The sequence below is a fragment of the Engystomops pustulosus genome, chromosome 4, assembly GCF_040894005.1.
Source record: "Engystomops pustulosus chromosome 4, aEngPut4.maternal, whole genome shotgun sequence".
NCBI lineage: Eukaryota > Metazoa > Chordata > Amphibia > Anura > Leptodactylidae > Engystomops > Engystomops pustulosus.
The window spans coordinates 137,695,101-137,708,489 of NC_092414.1; the positions used below are offsets into that span (position 1 = coordinate 137,695,101).

General features: G+C 43.7%; 1 protein-coding gene across 6 annotated transcripts in view; it reads left to right on the forward strand.

Moving 5' to 3' along the window:
• Positions 1–13,389, forward strand: part of SHANK3 (SH3 and multiple ankyrin repeat domains 3) — a 249,639-nt gene that overhangs the window by 52,675 nt on the left and 183,575 nt on the right. For all 6 annotated transcript variants that reach the window (XM_072147633.1, XM_072147630.1, XM_072147634.1 and 3 more), the window contains exon 3: positions 6,628–7,230. In XM_072147633.1, coding sequence (XP_072003734.1) covers positions 6,628–7,230 — 603 coding nt within the window. The remainder of the gene's footprint in view (positions 1–6,627; positions 7,231–13,389) is intronic.

Consider the following 13,389-nt stretch of genomic DNA (forward strand, 5'->3'; position numbering starts at 1 on the left):
TACACCTACAATGCCATGCCCCAGCCCTGGTATAGTTGTCACTATTATACAGGTCACATATCACCCAGGTATATCACATACACCTACAATGCCATGCCCCAGCCCTGGTATAGTTGTCACTATTATACAGGTCACATATCACCCAGGTATATCACATACACCTACAATGCCATGCCCCAGCCCTGGTATAGTTGTCACTATTATACAGGTCATATATCACCCTGTATATCACATACACCTGCTGCTGCTATGCCCCAGCCCTGGTATAGTTTAGTTGTCACCATTATACAGGTCACATATCACCCTGTATATCACATACACCTGCTGCTGCCATGCCCCAGCCCTGGTATAGTTGTCACTATTATACAGGTCACATATCACCCTGTATATCACATACAGCTGCTGCTTCTATGCCCCAGCCCTGGTATAGTTGTCACTATTATACAAGTCACATATCACCACTATATATCACATACACCTGCTGCTGCCATGCCCCAGCCCTGGTATAGTTGTCACTATTATACAGGTCACATATCACCCTGTATATCACATACACCTGCTGCTGCCATGCCCCAGCCCTGGTATAGTTGTCACTATTATACAGGTCACATATCACCACTATATATCACATACACCTGATGCTGCCATGCCCCAGCCCTGGTATAGTTGTCACTATTATACAGGTCATATACCACCCTGTATATCACATACACCTGCTGCTGCCATGTCCCAGCCCTGGTATAGTTGTCACTATTATACAGGTCACATATCACCCTGTATATCACATACACCTACAATGCCATGCCCCAGCCCTGGTATAGTTGTCACTATTATACAGGTCATATATCACCCCTGTATATCACATACACCTGCTGCTGCCATGCCCCAGCCCTGGTATAGTTGTCTCATATCACCCATGTATATCACATACACCTGCTGCTGCCATGCTCCAGCCCTGGTATAGTTGTCACTATTATACAGGTCACATATCACCCTGTATATCACATACAGCTGCTGCTTCTATGCCCCAGCCTTGGTATAGTTGTCACTATTATACAAGTCACATATCACCCTGTATATCACATACACCTACAATGCCATGCCCCAGCCCTGGTATAGTTGTCACTATTATACAGGTCACATATCACCCTGTATATCACATACACCTGCTGCTGCCATGCTCCAGCCCTGGTATAGTTGTCACTATTATACAGGTCACATATCACCCTGTATATCACATACAGCTGCTGCTTCTATGCCCCAGCCCTGGTATAGTTGTCACTATTATACAGGTCACATATCACCAAGGTATATCACATACACCTGCTGCTGCCATGTCCCAGCCCTGGTATAGTTGTCATTATTATACAGGTCATATATCACCCTGTATATCACATACACCTGCTGCTGCCATGCCCCAGCCCTGGTATAGTTTAGTTGTCACCGTTATACAGGTCACATATCTCCCCTGTATATCACATATACCTGCTGCTGCCATGCCCCAGCCCTGGTATAGTTGTCACTATTATACAGGTCATATATCACCCCTGTATATCACATACACCTGCTGCTGCCATGCCCCAGCCCTGGTATAGTTGTCACTATTATACAGGTCACATATCACCACTATATATCACATACACCTGCTGCTGCCATGCCCCAGCCCTGGTATAGTTGTCACTATTATACAGGTCATATACCACCCTGTATATCACATACACCTGCTGCTGCCATGCTCTAGTCCTGGTATAGTTGTCACTATTATACAGGTCACATATCACCCTGTATATCACATACACCTGCTGCTGTCATGTCTCAGCCCTGGTATAGTTGTCACTATTATACAGGTCACATATCACCCTGTATATCACATACACCTACAATGCCATGCCCCAGCCCTGGTATAGTTGTCACTATTATACAATTCATATCACCCATTTATATGACATACACCATGCCATGCTCCAGCCCTGGTATAGTTGTCACTTTTATACAGGTCACATATCACCCTGTATATCACATACACCTGCTGCTGCCATGCCCCAGCCCTGGTATAGTTGTCACTATTATACAGGTCACATATCACCCCTGTATATCACATACACCTGCTGCTGCCATGCCCCAGCCCTGGTATAGTTGTGACTATTATACAGGTCATATATCACCCTGTATATCACATAAACCTGCTGCTGCCATGCCCCAGCCCTGGTATAGTTGTCACTATTATACAGGTCACATATCACCCAGGTATATCACATACACCTACAATGCCATGCCCCAGCCCTGGTATAGTTGTCACTATTATACAGGTCACATATCACCCAGGTATATCACATACACCTACAATGCCATGCCCCAGCCCTGGTATAGTTGTCACTATTATACAGGTCACATATCACCCAGGTATATCACATACACCTACAATGCCATGCCCCAGCCCTGGTATAGTTGTCACTATTATACAGGTCATATATCACCCTGTATATCACATACACCTGCTGCTGCTATGCCCCAGCCCTGGTATAGTTTAGTTGTCACCATTATACAGGTCACATATCACCCTGTATATCACATACACCTGCTGCTGCCATGCCCCAGCCCTGGTATAGTTGTCACTATTATACAGGTCACATATCACCCTGTATATCACATACAGCTGCTGCTTCTATGCCCCAGCCCTGGTATAGTTGTCACTATTATACAAGTCACATATCACCACTATATATCACATACACCTGCTGCTGCCATGCCCCAGCCCTGGTATAGTTGTCACTATTATACAGGTCACATATCACCCTGTATATCACATACACCTGCTGCTGCCATGCCCCAGCCCTGGTATAGTTGTCACTATTATACAGGTCACATATCACCACTATATATCACATACACCTGATGCTGCCATGCCCCAGCCCTGGTATAGTTGTCACTATTATACAGGTCATATACCACCCTGTATATCACATACACCTGCTGCTGCCATGTCCCAGCCCTGGTATAGTTGTCACTATTATACAGGTCACATATCACCCTGTATATCACATACACCTACAATGCCATGCCCCAGCCCTGGTATAGTTGTCACTATTATACAGGTCATATATCACCCCTGTATATCACATACACCTGCTGCTGCCATGCCCCAGCCCTGGTATAGTTGTCTCATATCACCCATGTATATCACATACACCTGCTGCTGCCATGCTCCAGCCCTGGTATAGTTGTCACTATTATACAGGTCACATATCACCCTGTATATCACATACAGCTGCTGCTTCTATGCCCCAGCCTTGGTATAGTTGTCACTATTATACAAGTCACATATCACCCTGTATATCACATACACCTACAATGCCATGCCCCAGCCCTGGTATAGTTGTCACTATTATACAGGTCACATATCACCCTGTATATCACATACACCTGCTGCTGCCATGCTCCAGCCCTGGTATAGTTGTCACTATTATACAGGTCACATATCACCCTGTATATCACATACAGCTGCTGCTTCTATGCCCCAGCCCTGGTATAGTTGTCACTATTATACAGGTCACATATCACCAAGGTATATCACATACACCTGCTGCTGCCATGTCCCAGCCCTGGTATAGTTGTCATTATTATACAGGTCATATATCACCCTGTATATCACATACACCTGCTGCTGCCATGCCCCAGCCCTGGTATAGTTTAGTTGTCACCGTTATACAGGTCACATATCTCCCCTGTATATCACATATACCTGCTGCTGCCATGCCCCAGCCCTGGTATAGTTGTCACTATTATACAGGTCATATATCACCCCTGTATATCACATACACCTGCTGCTGCCATGCCCCAGCCCTGGTATAGTTGTCACTATTATACAGGTCACATATCACCACTATATATCACATACACCTGCTGCTGCCATGCCCCAGCCCTGGTATAGTTGTCACTATTATACAGGTCATATACCACCCTGTATATCACATACACCTGCTGCTGCCATGCTCTAGTCCTGGTATAGTTGTCACTATTATACAGGTCACATATCACCCTGTATATCACATACACCTGCTGCTGTCATGTCTCAGCCCTGGTATAGTTGTCACTATTATACAGGTCACATATCACCCTGTATATCACATACACCTACAATGCCATGCCCCAGCCCTGGTATAGTTGTCACTATTATACAATTCATATCACCCATTTATATGACATACACCATGCCATGCTCCAGCCCTGGTATAGTTGTCACTTTTATACAGGTCACATATCACCCTGTATATCACATACACCTGCTGCTGCCATGCCCCAGCCCTGGTATAGTTGTCACTATTATACAGGTCACATATCACCCCTGTATATCACATACACCTGCTGCTGCCATGCCCCAGCCCTGGTATAGTTGTCACTATTATACAATTCATATCACCCATTTATATGACATACACCATGCCATGCTCCAGCCCTGGTATAGTTGTCACTTTTATACAGGTCACATATCACCCTGTATATCACATACACCTGCTGCTGCCATGCCCCAGCCCTGGTATAGTTGTCACTATTATACAGGTCACATATCACCCTGTATATCACATACACCTGCTGCTGCCATGACCCAGCCCTGGTATAGTTGTCACTATTATACAGGACACATATCACCCTGTATATCACATACACCTGCTGCTGCCATGCCCCAGCCCTGGTATAGTTGTCACTATTATACAAGTCACATATCACCCTGTATATCACATACACCTACAATGCCATGCCCCAGCCCTGGTATAGTTGTCACTATTATACAGGTCACATATCACCCTGTATATCACATACACCTGCTGCTGCCATGACCCAGCCCTGGTATAGTTGTCACTATTATACAGGACACATATCACCCTGTATATCACATACACCTGCTGCTGCCATGTCTCAGCCCTGGTATAGTTGTCACTATTATACAGTTCACATATCACCCTGTATATCACATACACCTGCTGCTGCCATGTCTCAGCCCTGGTATAGTTGTCACTATTATACAGGTCACATATCACCCTGTATATCACATACACCTGCTGCTGCCATGCCCCAGCCCTGGTATAGTTGTCACTATTATACAGGTCACATATCACCCTGTATATCACATACACCTGCTGCTGTCATGCCCCAGCCCTGGTATAGTTGTCACTATTATACAGGTCACATATCACCCTGTATATCACATACACCTGCTGCTGCCATGTCCCAGCCCTGGTATAGTTGTCACTTTTATACAGGTCACAAATCACCCTGTATATCACATACACCTGCTGCTGCCATGCCCCAGCCCTGGTATAGTTGTCACTATTATACAGTTCACATATCACCCTGTATATTACATACACCTGCTGCTGCCATGCCCCAGCCCTGGTATAGTTGTCACTATTATACAGGTCACATATCACCCTGTATATCACATACACCTGCTGCTGCCATGCCCCAGCCCTGGTATAGTTGTCACTATTATACAGGTCACATATCACCCTGTATATCACATACACCTGCTGCTGCCATGTCCCAGCCCTGGTATAGTTGTCACTATTATACAGGTCACATATCACCCTGTATATCACATACACCTGCTGCTGCCATGCCCCAGCCCTGGTATAGTTGTCACTATTATACAGGTCACATATCACCCTGTATATCACATACACCTGCTGCTGCCATGCCCCAGCCCTGGTATAGTTGTCACTATTATACAGTTCACATATCACCCTGTATATCACATACACCTGCTGCTGCCATGCCCCAGCCCTGGTATAGTTGTCACTATTATACAGTTCACATATCACCCTGTATATCACATACACCTGCTGCTGCCATGCCCCAGCCCTGGTATAGTTGTCACTATTATACAGGTCACATATCACCCAGGTATATCACATACACCTGCTGCTGCCATGCCCCAGCCCTGGTATAGTTGTCACTATTATACAGGTCACATATCACCCAGGTATATCACATACACCTGCTGCTGCCATGCCCCAGCCCTGGTATAGTTGTCACTATTATACAGGTCACATATCACCCTGAATATCACATACACCTGCTGCTGCCATGCCCCAGCCCTGGTATAGTTTAGTTGTCACCATTATACAGGTCACATATCACCCATGTATATCACATACACCTGCTGCTGCCATGCTCCAGCCCTGGTATAGTTGTCACTATTATACAGGTCACATATCACCCTGAATATCACATACACCTGCTGCTGCCATGTCATCCACACTCTGTATCACACACACCCGCTGCAGCCCTTGTATTTCAGTGTCTAAACTGCATGTCAGCACAGCCCCTACACATGCCATTCTGCAGCAAGCGTTGCAGTGTATAGCTGCCATTCACACCTAGCTCTTAGTTTTACATGCGGTTCTCCCTGCATGAGGCGCAGACTTGTCCTCCCTCCCGCCTAATTCCCCTGACTAAAGCCGCTGTGTGCTCGGTCTCCCTGTGTGACTGAGGCGCAGTGCACTGATACTATGCCGCCTCCATGTCTTCCCCTTGGCCGTGCTCCCCCCATTCAGCCGCCGCTCTCCCCCTGTATTATATGCAGTCTGTGCTCTCTCTCACCCCCCTCTCTCCCCCTCTCTCTATTAGATGCAGTCTCTCCGCTCCTCCCCCTCTCCTGCTCATGTTGTGTCTCCGGTTCCTGAGCTCCCGGAGCGGACCGGACCCCCCTCACCCAGCCCCCCCAAGGGGCCCCCGAGGGATCTCGGGGCTCCCCGCACTCTCCGCTCCTCTCCCGGGGGAGACCCGAAGAGCCCGGAGCCAGTGGAGCAGTCCCCCCAGAGAGGGAGAAGCCCCATCACCAGGGACAGACACCCCAACATCATCAGAGACTCCCCAGACTCAGACAGTGGAGAAGAGCCTTGCATCGGGGACACCGAGAACGGCGAACACGGAGCCGCTGTCACGCCAACATTCCGCTCCTCCATTGACATTCATTCCCCGACTGGCGACAGAGACACCCCGATTCCTAGCGGAGACACCCCGACCAGCAACTCCCCTGCAAGTGACAGAGATCCCGGTAGAGACTCAGCAGAGCACGCATCCCGAGACCCCCTGGGGAGGGAAAGAGACCCCTCCGCAAGAGGCAGAGACCCCCCTGGCTCAGACAGAGACCCACCCGGCCGGCGGATGGAAGAGACATCGGGGAACGCGGTGATCATCAGGATCGGCATCCCGGACCTGCAGCAAACGGTAGGACTGACACACACTCTGTATACTGTACATGTATATATGAAGTATACTCTATATATAGGGATGGATGGATGTGGCTATACACTATATGCATGTATGGATGAATACCTACTGTATATACATATGGATGGATACTGAATATATATATATATGTATGTGGATGTAACTATGCTGTATACATGGATCTGTACCGTATGTGCAGGATGTATGGATGTGATGCTGTCACCTGGACACGCTGCCTGCATGTCTGTGCGCGTCTGCATCTGTATGATATCCATAGACTACAGTATATGTGTCATAGGATGGACATACAGAATATCCATTCATATCTATCTATTATATCTATCTGTGTCCATCCAGCCATTCTGCTCCAGGCATCCACAATTACACTATAGTTTGATGGAGATGCAGTGCTGGAGTGGGTGTTGGGTGCTGTGAGTTTGCAGTGCCTGTCCTCAGTGAATGGCAAGTGCAGTAGTTGGCAGCAGCTGGCCAAGTTCAGTAGTAGATTGGAGAGCTGTGCCAAGATTGAGGATAGTGCAGTAGAGAAGTGTGCCAGGCCATCACACATACATCCAATATAGAAGCATATACACATTATCCATGGCACCCACATCCTGCAGTGCTATGAATAGCTTGTGCCAGCTATGTAATCTGAATTCTGCTCCTCCATTGTGTGCAGTAGATTGCTGCATAGCCTGTGCTGGAGAGGGCGACACAAATCTTCTGTGGATTTTACTGTAAATCTTGCAGTTGACTACTAATATCTGGTTGGCATAAGCAACAGACGACTAGGATTCTCTATAGTACTATGGGCTGCATTTATGTGGCAGTAATGATCTTTTGGCATGTTCATTGTAGATGCCCTTTTATATGATTTTCTTTGGCCTGATATATAAATCCATACATTACCATAGATGCCAGTGCTTGCAGCATATGTTTCTATGTGTGGATGGCAGTCCTTCACATTATTCATCAGCAGTGTTTCACAATGGGTTGCTTTTACATGATACTGTAGATGGCAGTGCTCCCCCATGGTACCATGGACAGCAGTTTCCACAGCAATACCATCAGGCACTATAGGTGGCAGTATTTTAGTGTGATAATATACTCCTGATAATATACACTCAGATACTCCTGATATCAGGTTCTTGTTAAATTGAAATTCATACTGCATGATCTGCAACATGTGCTGCTTTAATGGCATAGTGGGAATTCTTCTTACCCAGCAGACCTTAAATGTAATGTTGGTCCCATCTCGGTCACCTAAGCATCATTCATGAGTTTAGGATGTACAGAGTCCTTGATTAATATATGACAGCGCCACTGTGATCTATTTTTCTACCAGGTCAGATGAACTCCATTGACTCAAAATGGGTTGGTTAGATTTCCAAAAATTGACTGTGAAATTAGAGCAGACTACACTGTTCGTCGTATCAGGGGACAATAGGATGGGACAGAAAGAAGCCATGACACTCATGTTTGTGGGGTAGAGGGGACTAAACTGCAAATTGTGTGTACATTATAGTGGATGCTTCTTCAGCCCTCCTCCTATTAATGGCAGGAGACGCCATGTGTGTCTAGATACTTATAGTATGGATATGTCAGTAATATGGCTTCCTTTGCTACAGAATAGCTGTATAGCTTTGCTAGATCTATCCCAGGATGCCTTTCTTCCAATGTACAAAATCCTTTGTATATTTTAAAGGCATATAAAAAGGAATTTACTGGATATCTATGAGCCTGTCTGCTTAAAGGAAATCCACCATCAAAATCAAGCATAATAAACCAGGGACACTTACTCATATCCAGGCACCATGACTGCGGTAATCTCCTTATATTTTTTTATTCATGGCCTCATTCTTTCTACAATCAACTTTTATAATTATGCTATTGCGCATGAAGGGCTCTGGTGGTGTTACCAGAGCCTCTCTGTGCTGAAGTCACACTGACTGTTATACTGTCTCACCCTCCCCACTGCTCCCTAAGCACTTGGCCCCTCCCTCTGCTTGATGTAATCTCTTAGAGGAAGTTTCAGCACACTGTCAGAGGGGGAAGTTGTCCTTGCACAGTGTCCTTGCATCATTAGCATAATTTTAAAAGTTGATTTTAGAAGAGAGACCATAGATAACAAATTTTAGAAGATTACCACAGTCTCCATGCCTGGATCTATGAATAAGTGTCCCTGGTTTATCATGATGGATATTCATGGCAAATTCCCTTTAAAGGGTTTGTACCACAAATACAAGTTTTATTTCATTATTGCTTTCTCAAAGTCAACATTTTTAATAGTTCACACCTTTCCAAATGTTACAAACATAAACTATAACTACAAGTCCAAGCTCTGAGAGGTGCCCCTGGTGTTACTTCACACTTATCCTCTGCATGTTACTTCAGTGAGGCCGTTTGGATCAGGCATGTGCAGTTCAGCCAGATCAGTCCCAGTATAGTGATTGTTCTGAGCTTTACTGCTGCCTTGAAAGTCTAATATTCTCAGTTATAAGAAGCCGAGAATGCTGTCTTGGCAGAAAGCATCCAGAAATTTCATCCTACACAGATACAGGAATATATTAAATCTCTTTGCTTGCCCTTTTTAATTAGATGTTCAAGGTAACAAGTTGGGAAAAAATATTATAACAACTCCCTTCATTTTATGAGAACTAAGAGCAGCCTGGAGCTAGGATACACATAATGCCTTAAGGGGCTTGTAGGAAACTGCAATCATTTGTGAATCCTGTGGAAACCTCCAACTTTCTCTACCTTGCGTGGTAGGGGTGCATATAGACAGTTACAACTGCACAATAATATTTACTCTTTACTAGCATTTTGGGAGAATATTGCAGGATAAACCATAGGACATAACTGCTATATGTGGAGAATGCCCCCGCAGGAGTGCAAACTCTGAAGGAATAGCTTTGGACAGAATTTACAGGATGAGTAATAGCATTTGATTAAAAGTTCCTAGATACTTTAAAGCATGAAGGCATTCTACAGCTTTTTGGAACATTGCAAGACAGAGAGTGGATCCCTTTTAACAATATAGGTAAGTTCAGATTTGCTTGAACCAGGGTGGAATAAAGTATGGAAATAAGACTGGAGGAGTGGATGGTAGGCTTACAGTTTTCTTCAGACATAGTCAGTATGAGAGGTTTGGGGACCTAGAAAGTAAGGCTCATGGTAACACAAATCCCACTTATAAGGTAAACTTAATAATTCCCAAATAAATAAAGACACCATAAGCCATGTTGGATTAATAATTTGCTGCAATGCTTTATTATTGGGTTAACCAAAATAAATAATTAAATCAATAATTTTATTAAATAAATAAACAGAATAATTCAAAACTACAGATTAACAACATAAAAATATTATATAACTTGGTCTCCCCAGCATAAGCTGGGAGACAAAACCCCCACTAATAAGCACTGTGAGGGTCTGGAGAAAATCATACATTTAGGCGGGCTGGGTGCCCCAGACACCCTGCTGACAGCTCAATTTAAGGGTAAGTTACTGTAGCCAGCTGACAATCTGCTGACTGCCTACAATATTTTGCCTAGTTACAATGCTGCCAATTTACCAATCACAGCTGATCTTCACCTTCAGCGAATCAGTAGGCAGTATCTGTGAAAACAAACATCTGGCAGAAAAGTGCACAAAAGTACTTCATAGAAAAAGCGGGAAACACAGAACATAAAATTACCTCAGAGTAACAGTAACCCTTTCAATGCCAACATGTAATCCTCCTTGTTAATGAACCCTTGAGAGCCATCTTAGGGGATTGTGTTACCATGTTTTCCCTTCAGTAAAAATATCAGGGGCCCCCGGTGAGAGTTGCTTTAGCTGAAGCTACCTGAAAAAAAATTCCATGGGAAAAAGATTAATTCACTTTGCTGTTTGGACTTTGCATTTAGTTGCAGGTCTTTACATCCACCTTAGTATTTTACCCCATCCTAAAATCAAGGATTGCCAAATCATAATGTTCTTGGTGTGATTGTTGTGGAGAAAATGGTTTCAAAGATGAATGCCTAGCATGGGTGATAGAACTGGAAACAGTGTGGTAAGTGCTAGATGAAAGTTTTGTGCTGCTTGGCATGGCACCTCCAGTTCTTCTTTGGATTTGTGTCAGAACATAACTCTTTAGGTACAGGCAGTTGGGTTACGTACAAGATAGGTTCTGTAGGTTTGTTTTTGCAGACACGTTTGGTAACTGTTACAGCTGTTTATTGTAGCCTAAGGCTAAAGTACAGTAAATTACTAACATCCAGAGGTCTGTTTGTAACTAGGGGTCATCTGTAAGTCGGGTGTTCTTAAGTAGGGGACCGCCTGTATTAGGAATAGAAAACCTGATACAGAAATGTAAGATTAGTGTTGTAGTGTATAGTATTGTACTATACTAAACCTCAACTAGGAGATCTCTAATGGTAGGTTCTGACTTAGTTTTGGAGCATATTTTTCCTCTTTGAAAACCCACAAGTGTTGCACATGGATTTTGAAGAGGTTTTCAGCCTTGTATTGCTAGTACTACAGCACGATAGTACAGGTAAGAATCCCTAAAATTTATATGCAGCCTAATATTTTTCTTTCTAAGTTTATTAAAAACATTTCAGGAAAATCTCAGATGTTGTGTTTTTTCACTGAAGAATTATATGAGGGTTTTGGAAAATGGCTGTGTATGAACATACCCTCTAGAAATTTAAAGTTTATAGCTTCTTCTAAGTAGCAAGATGTAGTATCTCCACTAGTCCTCCAAAAGTCATTTGAGGTGTCTTTGAAATGGATAATGGGGAGAATCATATGCAAGGGAAAGGTGAACTTCATGTCTAGGTATTTAAGATAAAGGCTACCAAATAAGAAGATACCACACAAGTGCGCATCAGGATCTCACATGCAATACTTGTGTCATACATCATAATTTTAAAAAATGATTAGAGAAACTGAAAAAACACAACACATGTGAGGTATTATAGTTAAATGTCACTCCCAGCCTTTCTAGGGCCAAAACAAATAGTAAAAAAAACAACTGCCATATAGGCAGTAAAAGAATGATCACAGTACTATTGGGTGTACCCGGAGATTTTATCTAAAGAACAAGATGAATGTGTTTCAACATTGGAATTATGTTATCTTCAGATGACCTAAAGAAGCACCAGTTTTCTGTCAGACTTTGCAGGGTTTTTTTATGTGAAAACTGCTTGCACATGTATTTAAGAAGCGTCACCGCCACCTATGTGTTGCATGCGACTTATTTGTAGAGCGGCTGCACTATACCCAGCACGACACAAATTTCTGCACATAAAGGAGCATTGCAGTGCACAGTCAGACCGCGCGCCACTTTTATCATGCAGAGTCCAAAATAATTAGAAGAATTGGAATGTCACACGCCCCAATGTTAAAGGTGGACCAAAAATCTATTTGTGCACTCTGTCGGGGCAGTGCAGGGATAGCCAGATTTATGCAGAACGGGTGCCACAATTCCTGAATCTGGCGCACCCTGCACACTTCACAGGCAAACTGCACTGTTTTTGATAAATGTACCCCATACTTCTGATGTTGAAATGTGTTATCTTCTTGTTTTTTCAATAGAATTCCTGAGATATCCAATCAGGTTGTCATCATACTTCTACATCAAGGCATCACCATAATAAACATCCATCTTTCCCAGACTTTCATCAATTAAAAAATAAGAAAGATAGACAATGATAAATAGAAGTAATATTCCCCTAACTGAACCTAATCCCCGCCTCTTTCGAGTTTTCCTCTGTCGCTCTGTATGATTGTTCGGTGAAGTGATGTCCTGACATCAACGCTAGCTAATCATTGGCCTATTAATGGCCTCAGTAGGGTTGACAGATCACAGATTTTATTTTATATATTATGCCATTTTAAGCTATTTTTTACTTTTTGGTATTTGGCCAGGCCCTCCATGAAGTCCAGTATTTGATAAGAATAATAATATTTCAAACATGTGTGGTGTTATTTATTAATCAGTACTTTTTCCATAAATCTCATTTATTACACTTTCTATAACCCACATTAATTACTGTGAAGAGCATCAATTTATATATATCCTGCAGTCCACCATGAAACACTGCACTGGGATAATCTAAGGATAATCATACAAAACATCTCCATCTTTTTACATTCAGATGTCAGATGCAT